This window comes from Lathamus discolor, chromosome 6, assembly GCF_037157495.1.
Source record: "Lathamus discolor isolate bLatDis1 chromosome 6, bLatDis1.hap1, whole genome shotgun sequence".
NCBI classification, from domain to species: domain Eukaryota; kingdom Metazoa; phylum Chordata; class Aves; order Psittaciformes; family Psittacidae; genus Lathamus; species Lathamus discolor.
The window spans coordinates 41,008,678-41,032,014 of NC_088889.1; the positions used below are offsets into that span (position 1 = coordinate 41,008,678).

The 23,337-nt window shown below is 40.8% G+C and overlaps 1 protein-coding gene across 9 annotated transcripts in view; it reads right to left on the minus strand.

The window, feature by feature from the left end:
• Positions 1 to 13,265: 13,265 nt before the first annotated feature.
• Positions 13,266 to 23,337, minus strand: part of NPAS3 (neuronal PAS domain protein 3) — a 617,231-nt gene continuing 607,159 nt past the window's right edge. For all 9 annotated transcript variants that reach the window (XM_065686336.1, XM_065686335.1, XM_065686334.1 and 6 more), the window contains 2 exons: positions 20,340 to 20,455; positions 13,266 to 17,576 (listed from right to left, as the gene is read on the minus strand). In XM_065686336.1, coding sequence (XP_065542408.1) covers positions 16,267 to 17,576; positions 20,340 to 20,455 — 1,426 coding nt within the window. In that variant the 3' untranslated portion in view covers positions 13,266 to 16,266. The remainder of the gene's footprint in view (positions 17,577 to 20,339; positions 20,456 to 23,337) is intronic.

Here is a 23,337-nt window from a genome sequence, read left to right on the forward strand (position 1 = left end):
TTCACTAGCAGATGAAGTAATTATTTTGGAAATTATTATAGCAAAATTAAGCTTTCTTTATTTTCCCGTGAGGTTTTGCAGGTGGAAGAGGCCAAATTTTTATGACGCAGTTGTTTGTATATGGCTATATCTGGTGCATATCTGTATATCTGTCACACCTACATATGTAAGCAGAATATATACTTTTTTCCTCTCTATTAAGTTCTTCCTCTTACTGAAGAGGTAGAAACATAAATAGAAAATGTCATATAAAACCATATGAAAATGAAACATAAAGAAGTCACTGGATAGCTTTCTATGACTTGAACTAAAACTCTGTCCATTGACAAAGAACAGTTTTAAGAAAGGTATTTAGCAACTATGTAGAAACATGGGTATTGAAACTTTACAAGGCCCAGGAAGCATTCAGTCCATTGCGGATGATGTGGTGGATTTGCCACTGCTGACTTATGTGGTAACTGAATTAGCTAAATAGTCTTCCAGTCTGGAGATGGATGCCTCTAGAGCACAACCCATGTCTTGCCTGGCGTGAATCACCTCTGGTGGTGCCAACTAGGGAGGGTGCCCACCTAGAGTGCTAACACACAGCCCCATGACCTATTCTATCACTGCCTGTGGTTTGTTTGTCTTACAGAACGGCAAGTTAGGATTAAACCCTGGTAATGACTTCTGGGTAGCAGAGAGAAATAGTTTCTGGCACTTTCATTGCACTTTATTTGTTTTGCAGCCTTTTTTGAAGGTAGGGGAAAAATTATCATGACATTAAAGCTGAAATACCTAAATTCTCCTCTTTTTCTGTACGTTAGGAAGGGGTTAAACATTTAAATAATTGAGCTATATGGCTAATCTACTGGCAGCCCTGAACTGTAAATTAGTTAAAAATATATTAAAGGATTTTAAAATAATTGTCATATCAGCATTGCATGGCATGAACATCAGCACAAAGAGACCTTTTCATATGCTACTCATGCATACTCAGTGGACACGTGCGTTGGGAAACCTCCTTTCCACACACTTATTTTCACTGCTGTGGCACCTTCCCGTCTCAATCATGTCTACAAGACAGCACATAGCAGGAAAGGATGCAGCCATACAGAGCAGCTGCTAGTTTTTGAAGCTATAGCATGCACTTGTATCTGGAGGAGGAAATGGCTGACATTCATACATTCCTGAACTTTTTGGTTTTTTCCTCCCCTGTATTAAATGATTTAGGAAATGTCCTGGCTTGATGTCCTCTATCCAGAAATCTTTCTCTTACTTTCTCCACTGTCTCTCTGTGTTGTGATCTAAGGAACACCTTCAGGGTGTTCCTTAAGCTGGGGCAGTGTCCTGGTTAATGGTGTCACAGGGCTGCTTCTCCAGCAACAGCTACTGACATGAGCTGACCCTGTAATTTTCCAGATACATTTCCTTGGTTTGTGCAGAAAAACCCCAGGAAAACAAAACAGCACCTGCAAAGAACAAATATAACTGCAGTGCACTGTAGTCTTTCCATACAGAGCTGCAAACCCCTTCCTAAACCATGTGTAACACTCCACTACAAACTGAGGCCTTTCACTTGCTGTTTGTCACTGCTGCCATCACCATCTTTCGCCCTCCCTGTACACCTTGTCTGTGCCAACACAGCCTGGGACTGGCAGGCACCCAGAAAGGCCGAGGCTCTCATTTAAGCACATTTCAGCGGCTCATCCATCACAGGAAGAAGGGGGCTTGTAATGGACTCCAGGTGTATCCACTGCAGCTGGGTCGGGCTTTGAAACACTTGTTCTGCAGTGCAGGGACTCGCTGGAGGATTGATTTCAGTGCGATTGCTTCTGGGAATAACTGCTCTGCAAGGAATAGAGGCATTTTGTCTTCCTCCAGGACAATACAGGCCTTTTTCTAAACAAAAAAGAAAGGCTGGGTGCAGACCCACTTTGGTGCAGTTGGGGAGCAGGGGATGGAGCTGGCAGGGCATGACCAGGTGGTACATTTTCCTCCTTGCCCCATCCCCAAGGAGCAACAAAATCTCACTGGCTTCAACCGGGCGCTGTGGCCAAGGAGGCAGAAGGACAGTGGTCGTGCAGTGAAGATGCTGCTTCCTTGCTCTTTCTGCCCAGCCTCTGGGGCAGTGAGGCCTGGTGCCTCACATAGTTCGTGTATACAACCTTTCGTTTTGTCTCTGGGACACAGCTCTAGGTTGTAACCAGGACACATAGGCTGTGACCAGGATACGGCACTCACCTGTACACAGGGATACAACATATGTGGCAGCCCAACAAGTAATGCAGTGGGAGACTGGGTCTATGCAACATGTGCAGTGAGACAAGAACTTCAGTATGGGGATAAATTAGATGCAGATAAAACGCTTAAATGTAGACAAATCAGTATGTAAATAAATTAGAAGAAATGTTTCCTCCGTTTAAAGGACAAATGAGGTGCAAAGATGCTGGACTGGGCAATGGAACTGGATCATTTATGCTGCCTTATGTATATGAGTGAGTCTCTGGTTTTCCTCAGAGATAATTTTGATATTATGAAGACTATAAATAGAGCATCCAGATCAGAAAAGCACAGGAAGGAAGAGGAAACCTCTAAATTATATATCTTAAGAGGGAGGAAAGATGTAGCTCCAACAACAGGAAAGTTTAAAAGAAGCTTGTACTGCATATTATAAATTCACAAGAGAAAAAAGGTTTTCACTTCTCTCAGTGTTGGAAGGCACAAAGGTTTCAGTACTTTATGCTTAAGTGGGGAAAAGGTTGAGACTGCTTTTGCTGTATCATGATTAAAAAATCATGCTGTTAAAATTGTATTAAATGGGACTCCTGCTTTCTTGCAGCCAGGGATTACAGAGCAATTTCTTCTCATTCAGCTTGTCAAAAGGCTTGTCTACCAAGAACCTGGCAGTAAGCTAAACAAAAAATATTATTTAACTTGTAACAAAATACAGAAGTCTTGCCCCAAATGCCTACTGCTGTGAGCTGCAGACAAATCAGGGACAGCAGCTCCAATTTTGTATGTGGGTGGCTGGGGGATGTTTTAGCTATCAATCAGCATGATTTGGCTTGCAGTGAGTTGTTGTGGCAATTCAGATTACTCATATGCGATGCCAGATATGACAAATGCACCCCAAGAGAGCTAAGTTTTTGGGTTGTCACTTGCTGGGACCAGGGGGTGTTCTGCAGGGAGTGCCCACAGGGTCCTCCCCAGGCAGCCACTGTTGGAAAAGCGGCCTGTGACTATCCGATGGCTCTGCACATGGGCTGTGAGAGAAAGCTGCTTGCCTGGCAGTATTGCTGGTGGACTGTGGAGAAAGGGACCCAAATTTGAATGGAAGGTGAAGCAGCATGAAGATGAAATTGAGTTTTCCAGCCTGAATCGCAGTGCTTCAGAATTCTCCTGCTTTCCTTTTTAGTAAACACAAAGAAAAAAAGACATGCAATATAAATTCACATGCACACAGAGTGAAGGATCATGCAGTTTTTACAGTCAAATTTGAAGATGAATTAGTCTTTGAGATACCGTCTGTTTAAGGATTATGTTGTTAATAACCCAAATTTGACACACATTTTTTCCCCCTTCAGTCACTACCTGCAAAGCCTCTCTGAAATTTATCTCTTATGAAGCTATGTCATTAATGGCTTCCTGCGAGGTTTCTTTTGGAAGTGGCAGAAAGGTAAATAAAAATGAATTAATATAGCATTTTGGGTTTGTAGGCAAAATATGCAAATATCTTACTGACAAAGCCTTAGTAGCATTAAAGGCTTTCAGATCCTATCCTCAGAGGCTCTGCTTGTGGAATCAGAAGCCTTTAGGCAACCTGTAACTTACTTGTAATATACATACACACGTGCATTTTCTCTCTCTCTCTTTCCCCCTAATGTCCTCTTGGACCAATTCTCTATGGTGCAGTTTTCAGCTTCACAGTTCATGAATTTTATTTTCAATCAATAAATAAACGTATTATCAAGTTCTGTATTCTCATCATATATCGTCATTTCTCATAAACTATTTCACTATATGGGTCAGCTTCACTGAGCACGAGCTGCTCACATTTATGTCTCAGCAGAGGGCTGTCAGGTATACAGATGAGATGTGTATGAAGACCTGATCAGATTTCAGTTCTAACTAATTATTGTGAAGAAACCAGTGTAACTATTATTATTACTATTTATTATTATTATTATTAGTAAGCATTTTGGCAGACTTTGAGCCCTTGTCTGTGACATCTTCTTATAGTATGGAGCAGAGGATTATCTTTCAATTCCCCAGCCCCACTCCGTATTGCCAAAGAAAATGTTATTTGTAACATATAGCATCATATAGCATTTATCAGTCATGATAGATAACTAAAGAAAAGCTTCTTGCATGCCCATTATAAAGATGTCAAGTTCCCCTGTGGCAAACTATAAAGGGAATAACTTTAAGAACTGGTGGCCCACCCTAATGAACCTCTCCTAGTTGTTCATGTAGGTTGCTTTAGGCAGTATTACTTTGGGCATCATGTAGAAAGGCAGGCCACCTTCATGGTGATCAGATCCTTGGACAGTTACTGATTTCTGCCTTGAATTTTATCTATCAGCCCACACAGAGTATTAAAGGCTGGTGTCATATGCAGTTGTGAAATGATAGTATTACAAGGTCAGCTGACAAATAATATTCCAAAATGAAGCCTCCAAATTGCCTACTTTGCTAACCTCTGACAGTGTATAATCTTGTACAAAAATGAAAAAATGACTCTATCAGTGACCAGAAAGAGCAGAAGCAAGCACAGGGTCAAGGAAGCTGGAAGTAAACATTCCCAGTTAAGTACACTTCCATAAGCATAGGAGAATCCTGCAGTACTTTGAACTTATCCTGATAACACCTCGACTATTTGATCTTCACTACTATCATTGCTGCGGGATAGTAGATGTGATACTGGTACTACAATACACCATCACTGATGGCAATACAACTACTGCTGCTGATAGTAGCAGTGTAATTGCAAAGTAGTACTACTTAGTAGTATCACCACACACTTCTTGTTAATTAGAACTGATGTTTTTCTTTTAGATCCATTTACTTATCACTCTTTGCATTGTTTTTAATTCTTTTGGACCTGGCCAAAAGAGTAGGGGAGAAGGTATTTTGAGCCCAAGCAAGAATCTCTCCAAGGAGGCATTTGGGATTTCCCACTTTTAAGGGGGACATGTGGACTCCAGGGATATACCTTTCCATCTGCAGCAGTGGCTTAGTTGCAGAGAATGCCTAAGAGGAAGAAAGGTTTGTGTTCATAGTCTAAGCAAGGGTCTGGAATATTGTAGTGACTTAATTTATTTTGGGAAAAGACACTTGTGTGAATTGGAAGATGAATTTAAGTAACAGGAATAAATGCATAGCTAGATGACAGAGCCTGTGTCTCATTGAAGCACCTCAAAGCCAACATGGAGCATGTCTGGGATGATGTACACCTCAGCACCGTGCCATTAAAGCAATGTAATGGTTTATGAGCTTCGTATTTCTTGAGCCTTATACTAAGCCACTGGTGAAGTTAATATTTGTGGTTTGGGAAAATTGCTGTCATGGTTGATTTCCAGTCACATGAATTCTAATTTTCTAAGCAACTTGATTTTAATTTAGACAGCTCCTAGTATCTAGAAGTTCTGTGCCCACCTGAGCCAGTACGTCCCTGAAACTGTTGACCAGGAATGGTGAACACGAGGGACAGCAAGCAGAGCTGATGGCTGTCAGCAAGGCAGGCCTGCCGTGGAGTGCTGCACCCCAAGCTGCCCTACTGTGACTCTGCCACACAGAGCCCGAGCTGTCTGGCTGGTGTGAGTCCCTGCACACACTTAATGCTGAAAATAAAGGATATCTCCTATCATCTCAAATGTCAGTTCCCATCCTCTCCTCCCACGGATGCTTTCTCTGAAGTGCGCTGACGAGTCCTGTCAGAACAACTCACCTGCTGCAGGAGAACATGAAGCCAACGTAATAATGAGAAGATACTTCTGATCCTTCACAAAACTTCACTATTTGCTCAAAAAAAATAAATGGAAATCAAAGGCAGCAACTTATAGTCACGATAAATAATTTTGCTGCTAGTTTTGTGTCACATTTTCTGTTCACTTTTTATTCCTAAATTGTCTAATCCTTAACTCTACAAATTGTACACTTATAGAGTAGATTTCTTATTAGCATCAGCAAGGTCACTGTTTCAACACGGTCTTGTGGTGAGAAGGGATGTTTACCATCACGTGATCTGTCGCCCACGATCAGATTTGTTCAGAAAACTACTTACACAGTTTCTGCTTGAAGGGTACTGTATATATCTTGCTGTCTGATGGAACTTTCTAGAGTGGTGCCTATCCAACAGCTGATTCCTTAAAGATGTCTGGTAACTTTTATGTCTAGCTTTATATCATGCACATGATATTAAACCATGTTTGTAGAATGGTTGAATAGTTAGGGTTGGAAAGGACCTTAAGATCATCTAGTTCCAACCCCTCTGCTTCTTTGACTGTGGGATTCTGTACAGTTGTGGTGTATCTTTATGCCAATGAAAAGACTACACGTTTTAGCTGCAGATACTGGAGATGCGGTAACTGTAGCAACTTGTTTTGGTTCTTGGTTGTGGGTTTGTTCCCCCCCCCCCTTACTTTTCTGCTTTTTATTTACCTAAGAAATAAATGATGGCTTTACTTCCTTTTCAGAACTCTTTATCATTAAGTATGTGAGCAATCTTTTAATCCAAACAGGGAAGACATGCTTCAGCTATTTTTTAATACCCTTATAACCCTTATCTTTAAGTTATGCTTCTCTCTATTGACCTACTGCTTTTGCAAGTTATTTTTCTGAGCATGTCTGTACTGGCTGTTACAGGGTCAAGGCCTTGAAAGCAAGCCAAACTGATTTGGGGGCCTATTTCCTTTGTTTCGGTGGATGTTTGTCAGAATACCAAGTCCTGCAGCAGCACTGACTGTGCTGAACCCTCACAGAACAACACCGAGAGTCCACCGTACGTGGACTACAGCATTTCTGATTTGAAGGCACAAGGGAACAGTACATGTGTATATATATATAGGATAGAAGCAATAAGCAGGGTGTAGAAAGCTCCCCATGTGCACCTTGGATGTCCTATGAGGCAGGAGGCCAAAGGTTAGTTTCCCAAGGGATGTCTCTGAACTCTTCTGGAACTCAGCATACTTGCTGTGTATGTTGTCAAACAAATTCAAGACAGATTGTTGGGATCAATTTTTTTTTTTTGACCCCACAGAAACTAAAGAGACCTTAATTATGCTTATGGCATTGAGCGAGTTATTTCCAGTCACAGAGCTAGAAAAGCTAGCAAAATATACCTAATTTATACCTAGACTGCTGCCAGGATTCACTGCTGAGAGACTCTTCACTCGACTTGTGAAGGCCACCATCTACAGACGTGATTCACTCAGCTGTATCTTGCAGTCCCCAAGCCCACACCTCTCACTGTTAATCTTCATGGAAAAAGTTGCTTTTCTGGCATCAGTCAGTAGTGACACACACTCAGAGGAGGCACCTGCTTCAGGGAAGCAAGACCCCAAATGTCTTAGTGGGATATTGGAAAAATCGTTGCAGTTGACATAGCACCCGTTCTCTCCAGCACCTTAGCCAAGGTGGGAGACTTTCTTGGTTATTCTTAGGCTGAGCTTGCATAAGAAGCGAATGTCCATGCTGCCTTTTGACATGCGCCTTAGGCAATGCAGATAGAGCTCTTCTCAGAAGCTGTATGACAATGTTCTTTGAAAATTAGGGTTTTTGCAATGTCTTTGTGATTTTGACTTGAATGATTAAAAGCAGAACTTCGTTCTCATCCTCAGTGATCACATTCACTGCTGCAATAGAGACAAGCTAGGCAGATACAGATAAAAGCTTTTGTTTTCTCTTGGGGAGTTCTGGTTGCAACCCCGGGGAGGGATGTGGCTACTAAAAAGTTATTGGCAAACCATCAGAACTGGTACCGTCAACTTCAGTGTGTCAGTGATTCCCATCTCTCATCTCTATATGAAGCAACCTTCGGTTGCATTTATATATAGCAGGCCCCTTTTGAGTCTGTGTCCTGATTTAATATCAATCTAGTATAGATTGGTTAGAGATAGTCAGCACGGATTTATAAAAGGGAGGTCATGCTTAACAATCTTGATTCATTTCTCTGAGGAAGTGACAATGAGAGTGGACAGGGGTGAAGAAGGAGACATAATTTACTTGGATTTGAAAAGGCTCTCAATGCAGTGCCACATAACAGATTAATTTATAAGGTTAGCAAGTATGGGACTGATGGTAAAATACTCGATTGGATATAAAATTGGCTTGGTAACAAGGGCCAGGGAGTGGCAGTAACAGCTATAGAATGCGCTGGGGAAGTGCTGTGCACCCATGGATGTGTGTTTGAAGACACTGTGAAGCAGAAAAGGATGGGCAAAGCCAAAACCAAAGGTGGTATGGCCTCATGGGGAGCAAATGATCCTGTCCACATGCAATTGGTAAATTCAGGTAATGTCCAGTGAAGAAAATTATCTAGGAACTGAAAGGGGCCAGGCCAGGCCCATCAGCTGCAAGTCTTGCAGGAGAGGCGGAATTATACAGAGCAGCAAGGACCTTTGCTTTTAAGTGGGAAAGAGAGCAAAAATCAGAGCTTGTTCAAAATGCCAATGAGCAGTAAGTGGGAGGCATGCTCTCAGAAGCCTGAGAAGTCTAAGATCCACGTGCCCTTGCTAGCGGGATGAATCACAGCATTTAGGGCGTGTTTTCAGCTCAGAGTAAATCTTTGGAGAATCTTGAGGGATTTCCATTTGCTATAACCTAAGGAGACTGTACTTTCTGAACTGAAATCAGCTTTTGTCACTACCCTGCAAGACATTATCTTACATGCTATAATAAAGCAGATAACTGGCTAGAAGAAAGAAAGGAATTTTCAACTGAGATACTCGTGAGACCACAGATGATGCTAAGAGGCCTCAGAGATTCACAGTAAGGAAAAGAAACTGGAAACTGGTTTCAGTGAGTACTCACCTCCTTACAATGTGCTGAACTTTCCCATCTCCTGGATGGGATTAGAAGAGAATCTGGGAAAGATGTACTGGTGACATTGGTGCTGCCATCAGGTAGCACTGCTGGTAGTTCAAGAAAACACAAGCTTTGATGTCCACCAGAATTTCCACTTCAGAGTCCTCTGATTTCGTATTAAAGACCCAGGCAGCCAAGCCCATTCCCAGGGAGCACGCGTGTGAAGGCAGAGTCCTCCCAGTCCTATCTGCTCCTCTGCCTCACACCCCACCCGTTTCAAAGGCAGGATTCTCTGGAAGGATGAGACCATGCAGTTTGGTAAGACTGAGAAAGACATTTTTAATTAAACAAAAAAGAGCTGCTCTCTTAGAGTGGTGTCGTACAGGATTAGAAAGGAAACTTGATGCACTGTACCAATTAGCCTGGCACCATTTGTCTGCAGTTCATGCTATAGGCTCTGTTTTGTTATTCACTTATAAGTATTGGCTCAAAACTTTGGTCCTATTCCTGAAGCTATTAAAGTCATTAGTCAAGCTCTCATTGATGTGAGCAGGACCAAGACTTGACCCTTTGTGGCTATTCAGAGGACACAGATAAACTTTTAAATCAATCAAGAGTGTAGACTCATTCTGCAGAGGTCATATGGTTAATACATCCTGTTCCTGTCATTTCCGCTATAAATCTGTGAATGCTTTTAAAGCAAGAGGAAAACCTGATTCCCTTCCTTTTGTAAGAAAATATTACATTCCCTTTTATTACAAACAAGACAGCGGTCCTTTTACTCGGGAAAACTTGTAATGGAAAAGGTAATCTCAATACTTTCCATGTCTCTAGAGCCAGTGAAAGGTAATTTGAGACAAAGTACTCAGTAATAAAGTCTCCTATCTGCAAACCAATGTAAACCTTCCACTGACTTCCCATAAGCCTTTATTGGATCCCTATGATTTTTTTTTTGCCTGGGCATTAAGTCAGTACTCCTTGTACTGTTGGTGTCTGTTAAAAGATCCCTTATTTTCTGCATTGCATCTAGTCTACACAACTCCTACAAGGTGGGAAAGGCTTTTAACTTCCTTCAAATGTAATCAAACTCAGAATTATTTACTTCATTTGCATGGCTTTGGACCTGAGTCACTAAGCTCTCTGGCTTTACTTCTAGAAAAGGACGCTTCTAGAAATATGGTTATTTATACGAAGTAATTCTGAAGTACTCTGGCTTTTGTTTTGCTCAAAGACCCACCTAATGATAATTATGGAAATAAAAGCTGTTCTTTCACTCTCTCCTGCTGAATTTAGGATTCTGAACAAAATCCATCCTGATTTGGGTCAATTAAAAGCAGAACTCTGCATCCTTGGCTTATCTTATCTTGAATACTATTCTTTCAGAAAGATCCTGTTTGATTTGGTGAAAAGAAGTATGGACGTGACTGGATGTTTGATGAAAACAGTTTCCAGTACTCACTCTTTCTGAAGAAAAGATGAAGGAATAGGTGGAAGAAGGGAAGAAAGGACCTTCATTAGGCATATAGGTACTACCCTCCCCAGTCTGAAAGCCCAGCTGGCTTTCAGAGGTAGCAGACCTGTGCGTCTGTATGCATGCATGCGCATGTTTTGTAAATGGTTCGATCTTACCTGAGCATCTGTGGCTCTGGGGACATCCCATTTGTTTACATTTCTGTAGGCTCCTCATTAAACTTGCTGGATAGGTGACAATTAATTAAATTAGTTGACAATGCACATCCAACCTTTCCACCCTCCTCCCCAGCCCTAAAATGAAAATAATTACAATGGAAAGAAGGAAAATACTACGCAAATAGCTCTTAAAGCATGGACACATTTAAACTAATGCAGTTCCTAGAATCATAACAATAAATGTGCTGTCAGAGGCATCACAGTTACTACCATGACATGACCACCTTACGATATCACCAGTAAAGTGCAAGCTGCCAGAGCTGGTTATCTAAGCAATCCCAAAACATTTTTTGTCACTGTACCTTTTCTGAGTCATGATGCTTCAAAAGATCCCCTTTTCCCTTGCAGCTCTTCAGGTGGCTTTTAGATACCTGTATGTATGACCTTGCAAAACAAGTGGTCCTGGAACAAACTTTCCAGAGATGGCAGCTACTGAGATCGGTTGTTTTAGGAAATGTTCTTGGATGAAATTACTTGACAAAGCTTGGCCAACTTTTTCATGGCAAACAATTTTCCCTCAAATATTATAAAAATAGCAACTGGCTCAGCCCCAAAGAACTCTTTCCAAAGGGTTCAACCTTTTCAAGCAATTGTTTTTGTTTCTTAAAGTTATTACAAATAATATTTACGACATCCATTCCTAAGAGCTAAACCAGTGCAACAGCATAGCTATAACAAAAACCCCATGTAACAGCCTTTCCATCATTTTCTTTAATACACCAACTTCCCTCTTCAACTGGGAGTCTTAGAGCAATCTATGCATTCTGACCATTACCTCTGTGCTCTGATGCACTGCATAGGTAGTATAGCTGAGACTGAAAAAGCCTTTATAACAACTCAGAAATGCTCCCCCTTCCCCTTCAAGCTCCTTCTTGGAATTAGTAGCTTTAGTTAATATTGGTTAACACTTATTTGGAACAGGCATGTTATTCTTCCATTATGCTTTATTCTGGTCATTCTTCCAATCTCCATTTGAATTCTGTTTTCCTCTCAGCTGGCATCTGTACCCTTAGCTACCTCATAAACAAGACGTATTGCCAACTGGAACATGAGAGTAGAGCTGAAAGCAGCACTGCTAACCTCTGCTCCTTTCTACCCCCTGCAAGTTGGAGATGTATCAAACTCAATGCTTGGAGCCTGGGAAGTGGGAATCCTGAACTGCTCGGAAACTCAAGAGAGCCAGACTTCAGGCTATTAAGCTATTGGGCTGGCTCACTGAGGTACAACTGTGCATACATTTTTAATGATTTTTTTTTTTTTGCTGATTTATCAGCCCAGCAAGCCAGATGATTCACATGTTTCTACTTCAGCCAAGTGTCTTTTGCTGCAAAGAGAAGTGCTGAAAACTGTGCAACTGATTAGGCAGTTTCAATCAGCATTAATAAGACAACCAAAATCTGATCCAGAATTGACTAGCCCAGTAGTTTTAACTTCTAAGTCAACATAGAGGGGAAAAGATCTGGGCATTCAAAGTTGCTTACGGATTTTGGCTATGGGCAGCCCTGTCTTGATTTTACACGGCCCAGATTTGTGTTCTTAGAGACCACATGCTCAGCAATAACAAAATAAAGTATGTAATCTGGAAATCACTGCCACAGGTGGGAGAGGCACTGTACAGAACCAATGAATGAAGGAGAAATGCAGCGACTGTGTCAGCGGTGGGTGAGAAAGGTCCCGCTCCCCTCCCATGAGAGGACCCATCCCCGCAGAGCCGGCACACCCTGGTGGGATGTCACCTCCTGCAGTGTGGCTTCTCCCCACTTTTCACAGCACAGGTCAAGCTCGCTTGCTCTGGGCCTTCCTTCGGAACTTACACAGGTGTAATCACTGATGGCTGTTCCCTGCCAAGGTCAGCCACTGTGTGTGGGTGTTTGTGTGATCAAAACTGTGTCTGACACACTCTTTCCCTTCGGTTGTGAGGTCAAGGCTTTTTACCTCTTCCTTCTTACATTGGTGAATGTTTCTGTCCTCTGTAAGTCTAACCACACAACACCAACAACTTGCATGTTGCCAGTCTGGGGAAAGAAAGTACACATTCAAAGGAATCAGCAGCTTAGGCAGGATATAATGTTACTGAAGAGTTTCGCCGTAACATTGTAGAGTACAAAAATGAAAATATAAAGTGCATTTTAAATGATTAATGTACCAAAGCTGACCTCTTCCAGTGTGCATTAATCAAGAAAAAATGCACACTTTCTATAGTGGTTAATGTTGCATATCTATTATTCAGCTTTGATAATGTGCATAAAAATGCTCAATATGACAATGAGTTGGGGTAGCTGAAAATTTAGGATGGTGGCAAGTTTGTTGTAGTATTTGGATTAGCATTCTTAACCTACATCTTGACAGCTTCTTTTCTTCATTTTGCAATAAAATAATATCTAGCTTTATCCTCTTTGATTTTTGGTTATTTTTTCTTGTTTTGTTTTGTTTTTGTTTTGTTTTTTCTTTTTTTCTTTCTTTTTTTTTTTTTTTTTGTTAAACCAAAACAATTAAAAAATACCTGCTCAAACAAATACTACCAGCACTCATTAGTCAGGATGGTTATATGTAAAAGAAATGATGCCAGATAGTAACAAATCCAAGAGAAGTTTATTATGAAAATGGCACCTGCGGGATGAAAAAAATTAAGTTACATAAAGACAACCATGTATGACATGTATGAGAATCTACAAAAGTATAAAAAGAACCCTGTTGTAAATGAAGTATGTACATTTCTGATTTGCAGCATTATCAATGATCAATGAAAAAAATGTTTCAAATAAGCCAGGCACTCAAGAAGTTAGATTCGGTTAGCTTAACACAAAATAAATGTACCATAGCTGTCACTTTTTAACATTTTAATTCTTTTTTATATTGTAGAGTTGGTAACACTGCTAAGATTTATACGAACAGAATCCCTTTCCCCGTTATTCAGCTACTTGGCACCAGTCTCCTCATAAAAGATTTCATATATTTGTACAAGAAATAGTTAAAAACACAGACACAGTCTTCACAGGTAATGAAATTTTTTTTTCATTTTGTAATTTTAAACACTATGGATTTAGACAGCAGCTGTGATTATCTGTTAGTTTAAATCACCAGAAATCATTTTGACACAACACAGAAACATTTATAAAAAAAAACCCAAAACAACAACAGCTGTCTAGCTGTTCTTTGTAGCTGATAGGTGCACTCCTTTGATTGTCCCATAGCTAGAGTAGAGCTTCCAAAATTAAACTTTGAATTTCCCAATCAACTTTCTCACCTTTTTTAGACCTACTTAAATCCCTCCAATGGAACCTTTAATAGTTCATTAATTAAATTTGTGGCGTCCAATTCCTTTTTCGCTATTACTTCGATGTGGCTTGGACCTGCTTCTCAAATTCAAAGCTACCGCCGGAATTGACTCAACACAGTGAGTGATCAAAAATTCAAAGGACAGCTGAGTTAATAGATTAGCATTGCACACACAAGCAAATATATATGACAGTTCTAAGCTCGGTTTCCTTTTTAAACAATGCTGGTCGACCTTTGAAAGCATTTCCTATCTCACTGGTAATTGCTCTACGTATTACTCTGCCAGCCCACCTGGGAGAAAACCAAAGAAATGCACCCTCTGCTTACAGTTCGAGCACAAGGGACTCTGGGAATGTTAACAACTGAGGCTATATGGCGTCAATTTACTTAATATATCTGAGCATTACTCCGTAGTGCATTGTGGGGTACACTGGAAGAGTAAGTCATACCCAGAATTCCTCTGTGGGAAAAATGGCTCCATTAACCTTGAGCTAGTTAAGAGTCTTTTATCTCTGAGAGTGAAGAAGAGAGAACGAGAGAGCGAGAGAAAGAGATAGGGGAGAAGTGTGGAGGGTGGGGGAGAAAGGAAGGGGCAAGAGAGGTTTGAGAATACACAACAGCAAAGCAACAGCAGAAATGAAAATGTATACAGACAGTGGAAGCAGCATAAGGTGACATTACAGAGGAAGGCCACCACACAAAAACCACTAACCCCCAAGAATCACTGGTTCACTAGGACTGCAGGAATGGGACTTTACCACTCCAGACTAGAGATAAAGCACAGAGAAGACAAAGGACAAAACAACTACATTAGCTTAGTATATACTGCATATAGTAACACACATTGAAACTGCAATGGGACTGACAGCCAAGGACACTTACACATTGTACACATTACAGTTCTCACATCTGTTATTAGATGCCTTAACAAACAGCTGCCAAAGATGGAGTGGAAGAAGAATTTATATTTGACAGTCATTTGGAGTGTTTGACACTACACTGTGATTTCTGGCAACAAAGACAAAATAGGAGATTTCTTTCCTTTTACTTCATGTGCAGTTTTCAGTTGTAGTTATCTATTTCAAGCTTATTAACCCATTCTTTAGTTTTAGAACATATTGGTTTCAATACTAGAAATAAGGAAAAAAACAACAACAAAAAAAACCCAAACAACCCCAAATTACAGAACAAAAATAAATTTACAACCTTCCCTCTATAATATTAAATGAAAACCAAAACAAAACATGTTAAATAGTTCTTCTGGTTGGTTTTTTTTTTTTCCTTTTTACTCTGAAGTGTTATTTGATGTTGTAAAATTAGCCTCAGTTACACTGAGAAAAAAATAAAGCGAAACAATATGCACCTAAGAAACTGCTCCTCGCGTCAATTAAATTGAGTTTTTTGTCTTTAAGCACTTTTTGAAAAAGGCTTCCTGACCCATTTAAATTTGATGTGAGGCTATGTTTGTTAGTTTGGAGGTAAAAAAAATTTAAGTCCTGCAGCAAATGTTAATGAGGGCTTTTGTCTTAACTAACCAAGGAGACTGCAGCACCCGACTATAAACCAGTACGGAACACATTCTTTCCAAAAAACCCAGCCCACAAGCTGCATATTTTATGAAGACATTGCAGATTAATAAATGATAGCACCATGGTTTTAGAAATTAAGTTAAAGTTTCAGTAATTAACATTTAGTCCAACTTTTTAACATTCTAGTCACAGGCCAGAAATTAACTTTTTAAGAACCCAAATTATTTTATGTGCAAGTAAGAAAATCTTAACCATAAAAAGAGAATTAAACTCTGCATAAAATTCTAAAATACTATCCCCTATTTTAAAGGAATTAGGAACAAAAACCCCCTTTCATTTGACTTAGTCAAACAGGGCACATTGTTTATGCTTGTCTCTTTTAATCTTGATCATATCAAGATCATTTTGAAGTAAAACCAATGGTTGTCACTTTAAAATCTCTTTACCACAACACTGAGTATTCTATGGCAGAGGCATACACATATTAAAGGCATCTTAATAAAGATGCAAAGGAAAAACACACATCTTAGAAGAAGACAAAATGGCAGGCAACTGGTACTTCGACTCTCTGAAGGCAAAAATAAAAAAATATCTTTACATTAAAGAATAAGTCAAGTTAAAGAGAAAGGGAAGGAAACGGGGACCATCATATTGAGAGAATAAGCTGACCTGCTCAAATTCAAAGTGCTAGAATTAAAGGTCTAAATTAAAACATAGTCTTATGCCTCAGAGTATAACACTGAACACAGTATGTGGTCATATTTCAATCCTCTTTCCGTTCCAGAGTCTGTGTAGTGTGAATGCCATTGCTGTACACAGGAAATGGAAGAGTGGAAAAAAGTCCTTCGGCAGTTGTGAACACATTCCCTGCAGGCATTTGGGTCAGACTGGCCCCGCTCACAGCACTTCCAAACGGTCCCGACATATTGAGTCGGTGAACGTGGTGGTAGAGCATTTCCATCGGTGTTTTAGGATCCAGCCCAAAGCTGGGGCTGTTAACATCAACAAAGTTAACAGCATGGGTGTTGGGGAGGAGGTTGCCCTGCATGGCTAAAGTAACTTCAGCTGGAGCATACCGAATAGTGCCAGTGGTGTAGACCCTCTGAGCAGCAGTGCTGGTCGCGGCAAGGGTTCCTGTTACCCTGTGAACCAAAGGAAGCACCACATTGCCTGCTTGTAACCTCTGAAGGGCTTCCAGATCCCCAGTGTACAACAAAGAGTTGGAAGCTGTGGGACCTCCTGGATGTTTGTCCCGTGGAGATGCTGAAAGTGGGGGTGACAAAGGGTCAGAGGACACAGGAGCCAAGGCCGAGTTGGATGAGGTGCTGAACTGAGTTTTACGGCTGGCAGTATTTTCAGTCCCTGGCGGGGTGAGAACGGAGTCTGGAATGGAGACATGTAAACTACTGCTGGCTTGGGGGGAAGGGAAGTGCTCGGAGCTGGGGGGCTTGGTCATACTGTAGGGTGATTCATTCCTTGAGATTTCCCTGTTAGGTGGGTAATTCCAAATACTGCTATCGTTATCAAAATTGATAGGTTCTGAGATTTCTGTTTTAATTTTGAGCACTGAGGCACTGTTTGGTGACGAGAGCAGCTGGGGCTGGTCCACCAAAGCTGGGTCAAGTCCATTTGGACTTGAGGTGCTTGACAGCCTTCTCCGGGTCATGCTGCCTCCCTTTTGCTTTTTTCTCCTTTTCTTCCTCTTTTGATGTTTGCTGGAAGACTGGGCATTTACTTCCCCTGCACTGTCTGAGTCCTTGGCACTGTCCGAGGTCAGTGACTCACAGTTCTGCAACCGCAAGTCTGACTCACTCTCAACATAGCGCTCCACCTTGATCTGCATAGAGCCAAGAGTGCCAAAACTATCCTCAGGGGCCTTTTGATTTTCGAAGTCAGAGTTTTCAAAGCTGTCATCACTGTCCCTGCTGTCCTGGTTGCTGGAGCTGTTCCCATCATCATTACAGTTCATTTCATTATCTGACTGATTTCCTGACTTTTTCCTGTCGGATTCAGGGTCTTCACTGTTTTCTGACTGGTTTCCTTTCTCATCTGACTTTGAGTTCTCATTGTCCTCTGGAGCAAAAGAAAAGTGAAACAAACCATTAGCAACCGGAAGAGAATATTATAACACAAGCCCAGATTTCTACCTACCCATGAGATATGATTGTTGTATTTTTTTTTCTTTTTTTGGCAAAAGGCATGATCTCTTGTAGAGCCACAGTTTTTTGCAATGTTGTGTTGGGAGAGTTCTGATCACCATGAATCTCTCTGACTCAGGACTGTTAATGCGCCAAAAGCCTATGCTGTATGTCCTGTACCTTGACTGAAGGGGGCCTTTTCATCTGTTTGCGGGACAAGAATCATTTTGACAAGTGTGAGCACAATGGCATTGTCGCTGTGTCACCCAAAGAGGAGGCAGTGAACAATCCCATTATGATCATTATGTTCTGTGATTGTTCTTCTACATCCATGTTCTCCTACTGTGGGCAGGCATCCAGGTGTAGCACTATTCACTAATGAAGATTCTAGTCCTCTCGTCTTGTTTTCCCTTCAGTGTTGCCGCTTTTGAAGTGGCATAGTGTCTCTGACTTGAGCAGAATTACTGCTGATTTCCTCACGTGTGAGAGCAGGTCATACGTGTATAAATCTCAGTGAATAAACCAGTTAAAACAATGCTGTTACCTTGCTAGGCTGCCTTCTCATATTTCCCCTCAAGGGCATCAAATAAATAAAATACCCCACACAAACCTTCCCCCATACCAGGAAAAGAAAAAATCAGGCAGTGATTTAAATTCTTGATTGATCCGAATCTAAGGGCCATTGAAAATAGCCCAACTACAGCACTGAGAAGCTGTCACTCTTCTTGCCTGAATTCATTTAGTTGTGTTTTAGATTTTCACCTCATTCTAATATGGATGAGATAAACACTCTAGCCCACTGGACTCAGACAGCCAAAGCAGTCTTTAAACTGAATACGCTCCATTATCATACTGTGTTTGAAAGGGTCATGAAAGGCTTCAGGAGACCCTGTGTTTTACAGGCCAGCCAGAAATCTTTTGTTGGGAAATAAAAGATGTTTTTTTCACTCCTCAGAGCCAAGTACTACCCTTTTCAATATACTTGTTTTAGGGGGAGAGGGGAAGGGCCAGTTTTCCTCTAAAGATCGGTTATTCCTGGAGCCTTGTCAATACCAGTTTCCCAGAAGTGCTGGAGAAGGTTGGCTTGGCAGGGAGCTGCCTGAGGATTCAGGGCAGTGAACTTCACAAGTCACTTTGTGTGACTTTTAGTTGAGTTGCCAGCAGCAGAGACCCTCTGTTTTGAAAAATAAAACCCACAGAAACAAAGTAACAGCCATAAATCCCTACATCTCATCCAGCTTTTTGTTCCACCTATGGCTCAATTTCTCCTACATTTTGTTTAATGCTTTTTGAAGATGCTTTCTTTTAAGGCCATGGTTTCTAGCTGGTCAATAGTGGGCTTAAGGTGATGTAGTCTAAAGCAGCACAAAATTTGCCTGGGATTTTATCAGAGCTTGAACTGAACTTGTCGGTTTCATGTAGGACCTGCTGTTTCAGGTCCTTTGGCAGTTCTAGTTAATTCTTCTGTAAGAAACAAACAACCCACTGCCTTTGCTGTCTGCCAAGACTCACAGACATCTTCTGATATGTAGACATCTGTGCACCTTTAAAGAATGCTCTCTTGCTCTGTATCAGCCTTAGGAATCATGAATGAATGTGCACTTCTCACCTGGAGAAACTTACAGCGCATACAGAAAATGCAAACCATTCTCCACATGTGTGTTATCTGGCTATTTAGGAACAGGATAGCATAAAGGAAGCACTGGGAATAGGTGAAGAGATTCCCAAGAATGGTGGGCAACAAGCCCGTATGCGTGCCTGATGTTGACTTAAACCATCAAACCAAGCTGTCAAAGGAGAACAAACAAAGGCAAAAGATGAAAGAGAACAGCCACATGATATAACATTAAGGCCTGATCCTCTTCTTGCTTTTGCTTGATTTGTGTCACTGTGATTAATTTTCTCCAGATTTTTTTGGGGGTGTTATTTTAGACATGAGAGACAAATCAGATCTACATATATTGCGTACTACAGCAGAGTAACCTCCTTAGTTCTTGGATCACAGGAAACCATGCTTCTTTCAAAGCCAAATCTGTACCTGTGCCTAGGTAACCACTTTCAAAACTAATGGGGAATGTGTGAACCATCTGTGCACTGGACCATCTGTAGAACTAATTTACACATTGAGTTCGACAAGTACAATTAGCTTTTGAAAAACAGTCGAAGTCCCAGACTTAAGGAGCTTAGAAACAAGTGCTTGAACCCGTACCTTCCAATCAGATACAGTTCTTTTAACCCAAGAAACCCCTCAACTTTTGCAATCTTCACTGCCCCCTAGCGAGACTCTTCAAAAGCGTATTTATACAGGAAGGCATCATGAAGATTGATAGCAGACACTTATCTTCGGAATGTGGAAAGGTAAGAACTAGAACTACATTCAACAGTTACAATTCCAGGTCCTCTGTATGAGGCACAACACTTGTTCATGAAGCTTAGCTGGGAAATCAAATATTTAGTTTAGTGCAATGTAGGCAAGGATGCATCCACAGAGTTAAGAGAAATACTGAGGAAATGGAGATGCTGTAGAAATGCTGAGGTCATTAAAAGGTTTTGCCAGTGTTTTTCAACTTAATTTTACAGGATTTTTTTGTTTGTTTTTGTTATAATGCAACAATCTTCTGTAAAAGCAACTGGAAACCTGACTGTGGCTCACATGGTATGAACCGTTGTGGATGTGAAGGCAAACCACGTGTGTTACCTGAGTTGTCCTTTGAGTCCGATTCAGAGTCAGAGGTCTCCGAGGATTCTGAGGTTTTCTCTGGCAGATGAGGGAGTTGTGCAATATCCATTGGAGTGTCCTTGTACTCTGGGTTACTGAAGAGAAAACAGCAAATACAAGCACAATTGGATGATTTGCAGTTTCATGCTTTTTCCCTCTTTTCATATCAAAGTTCAGGAACAAAGAACATAAATAGGAAGAATAGCAGAGCAAACAGAGACACATCCATTTTTTTGGCTTCTCAGAGCTTCACAGCAGGGATTTTATGAAGGTTTATTTTAATACTGCTGTCAAATACTTATATTGACCAGGTACTAAAACTCATTTGATTCTAGTGAAGTTTTAGAGCTATCAAAGCATTCTTACTGAAGTGGAGCACCACGGCTTGTGTGATATCTAACAGTAAAGCTACACTGTGTAATCATCCAACAACAAAATATCTCGATTTCGATCCCATTACTGTGCCTGGAAGGACAGAGAGGGTGTTTTAACTTTTCCAATCTGTTTCTCTCCCACCGGCAATGTCTATTAGAGTTATCTCTGTAACAGTGTTCTCTATCAACCTTGCCAGAGCCCTTTCAATACCTGTTTTTCTGAACGCTCCTGTTTTCCACACTTTAATCAAGCAGACCATACATAAAGTTAGTAAGAAGATGCTCGGCATGGGCTAAAGAAAATGGCCACTGCTTAAAAGAATTTGGCCAAAAAATAGATAAAAAAGGTTAAGTATTTCTTAAACACTGCACACATGCATCCACATCACCAAGAAACCAAAAGCAACCACTCTAACTATACGACAGATGCACATGTGCATGTTAAGATGCATATGTTAGGGATAAAGAACTGTCAACACACCCATTATAATCATATCTTCATCTGCTCATGTGGTGCTCACCTGTGACTTGTTAGCAATGAACATGACTGCAATGTAAAAAAGCTACACTACCAGAGAAACTAAAAAACCCCCAACCCAACCTTACGCTTTTTCTTGGTTTGCACCCTTTAAAATGTGTTCCTTTCCCAAATCCATGCAAAGGCAGGGGAACAGACACAGCCAGACACAAGTGGCACAGGAATGTTGAAAATAAACAAAGTCTTTAATCATTTTTGAATAGGTGAACATTTCTATGCAGTTCAAATTCCAGCCTGGTGATAGAGCAGAAAATCCGCAGTCCTGAGCAGGACAATACGAGGCAGCACTGGGGGTGACTGACACACTATCACAATGACAGTCTGCCCATATTCAGCCTGTTACAGCGCACTGTGAAAATTCAGAGTTCACACAGTTCACACTGAAATGCCATTCTTACGATTATCATCTTTATGGTTTTGTCCTGACAAAGTGACTTTATTCTGTTGCATCCCAGGGCAGTCCCCAAATTTGCTCCCTCCCAGCAGAAGATGTTTGAGGGCTTTCACACTGTGAATAACAAGTTGCTAGAACAAGAACAGCATTAATCCTCCCTGTCACCATAATTAGTCTATCCTTTTACAGACAGCTGAATCATACTTTCTAATGCATGGAAATGTATACAGACCAGTACTCCTGCTAAGAGTAGACCTAATTATGCCTTGATCTGTCATTAAAATATTATTTGGACATTTGGATCTTTCACAGATTCCAGTACTAGGAGAAATCTAAATTAAAAATACAAATTCAGTGCAGGAGTTAATCTTGCTTTAACGGACCAGTGGAGGGAATGCAGCAGAAAAATCAAGTTCTGGGAGAGGACCTGGGGAAGACCACATTGCTTTGTTGCTTTTTGTTGTTGTTTTTTTTTGTTTTTTGGGTTTTTTTAGGTATATTCTGTTGGTAGAAAAAACAATTTTGTAGGATGTTTGCGGAACAGGTTCACTGGAAAGCAGCAAAGGGGATAGAAACAACTCCTCATAATTCTTATGTACCACTTTTCCAGCTGAATATGAGCACATTTCTGGGCATTTTAAAGCCCCGCTAGGACTGGGGCAGTGAAGCTGTACTTCCAGTTTGGAACTGGCAGGCTTAAGCTTTCTTGAAATGCTGCATTCTGCCTCATTCTTGAAAAAAGAGACCAAAAAGTAGCAGCATAAGGATGTATTAAAAAATGCCCATGATCAATCATAGCAAGACAGAAATGTGTAAGCCCCAATGAACACTCCACTGCTGCAGAATGTTTCCTACAGTATCTCCCAATGCTCTCCTGCCACGGGTCGCTTCCTGTTCTTCCCCAAAAGGGGAATCGAAAGTACTTCAACATGCAAGTTTAGGCAGGCGCAGACTCTTCAGGGCTTGCTGGACTTGGCATAATAAGTCACAATCCAACCTCTAGACATCACTTTGAACTCTCATGGCATCAAAGGGAACGTAACAAACCATGACAAGCAACTTAAAAGGAGAACAGGCCAGAAAATGACAATCGCATTTCATGACAATCTCAAGGTTTCAAATTTTATTTGTTTGTTTGTTCTGCTCTGGAATGAAACAGAAAATCCCCTGATCTTATTGAACATTTTCACAAAACAGAATGTGTTGAAAGGTATTTTCAGATGAGAAAGGTCAGGTTTATAATTCACTGTCTCTCAGTGACTGTTGGTCTTCTCCTGAGCTCAGAAAATACTTGAGCCTTGGTAAAATGGAGTATCTCAGGGAAGAGCATCACATTCAACATATTGCCACTATTTCTGTCTAAAATAGTTCCAATAGTTTAAAACAGTTTTAATTTCTACTTCTATTTTTAAATCCTACTTTGCATTTTTCAGTGTGAATACTGTCTGATGATTACAGGAGCAATATATTGATTCAAGACTTCTCTCCTGCGAAAATTCCTCTCTCTGGAATGAACTGGAAAACACCTTTCAGAGAGACCTTTTTGTACAATTCCAGAAGTTTGCTTCCATGCTTTTCCAATAACCAAATAAATAAGTCCCCAACACTTCACACCAGATTTTATAACACAGCTTCTGAAAGTTGGTGTGGATCATTTTTATCTTTGAGCTC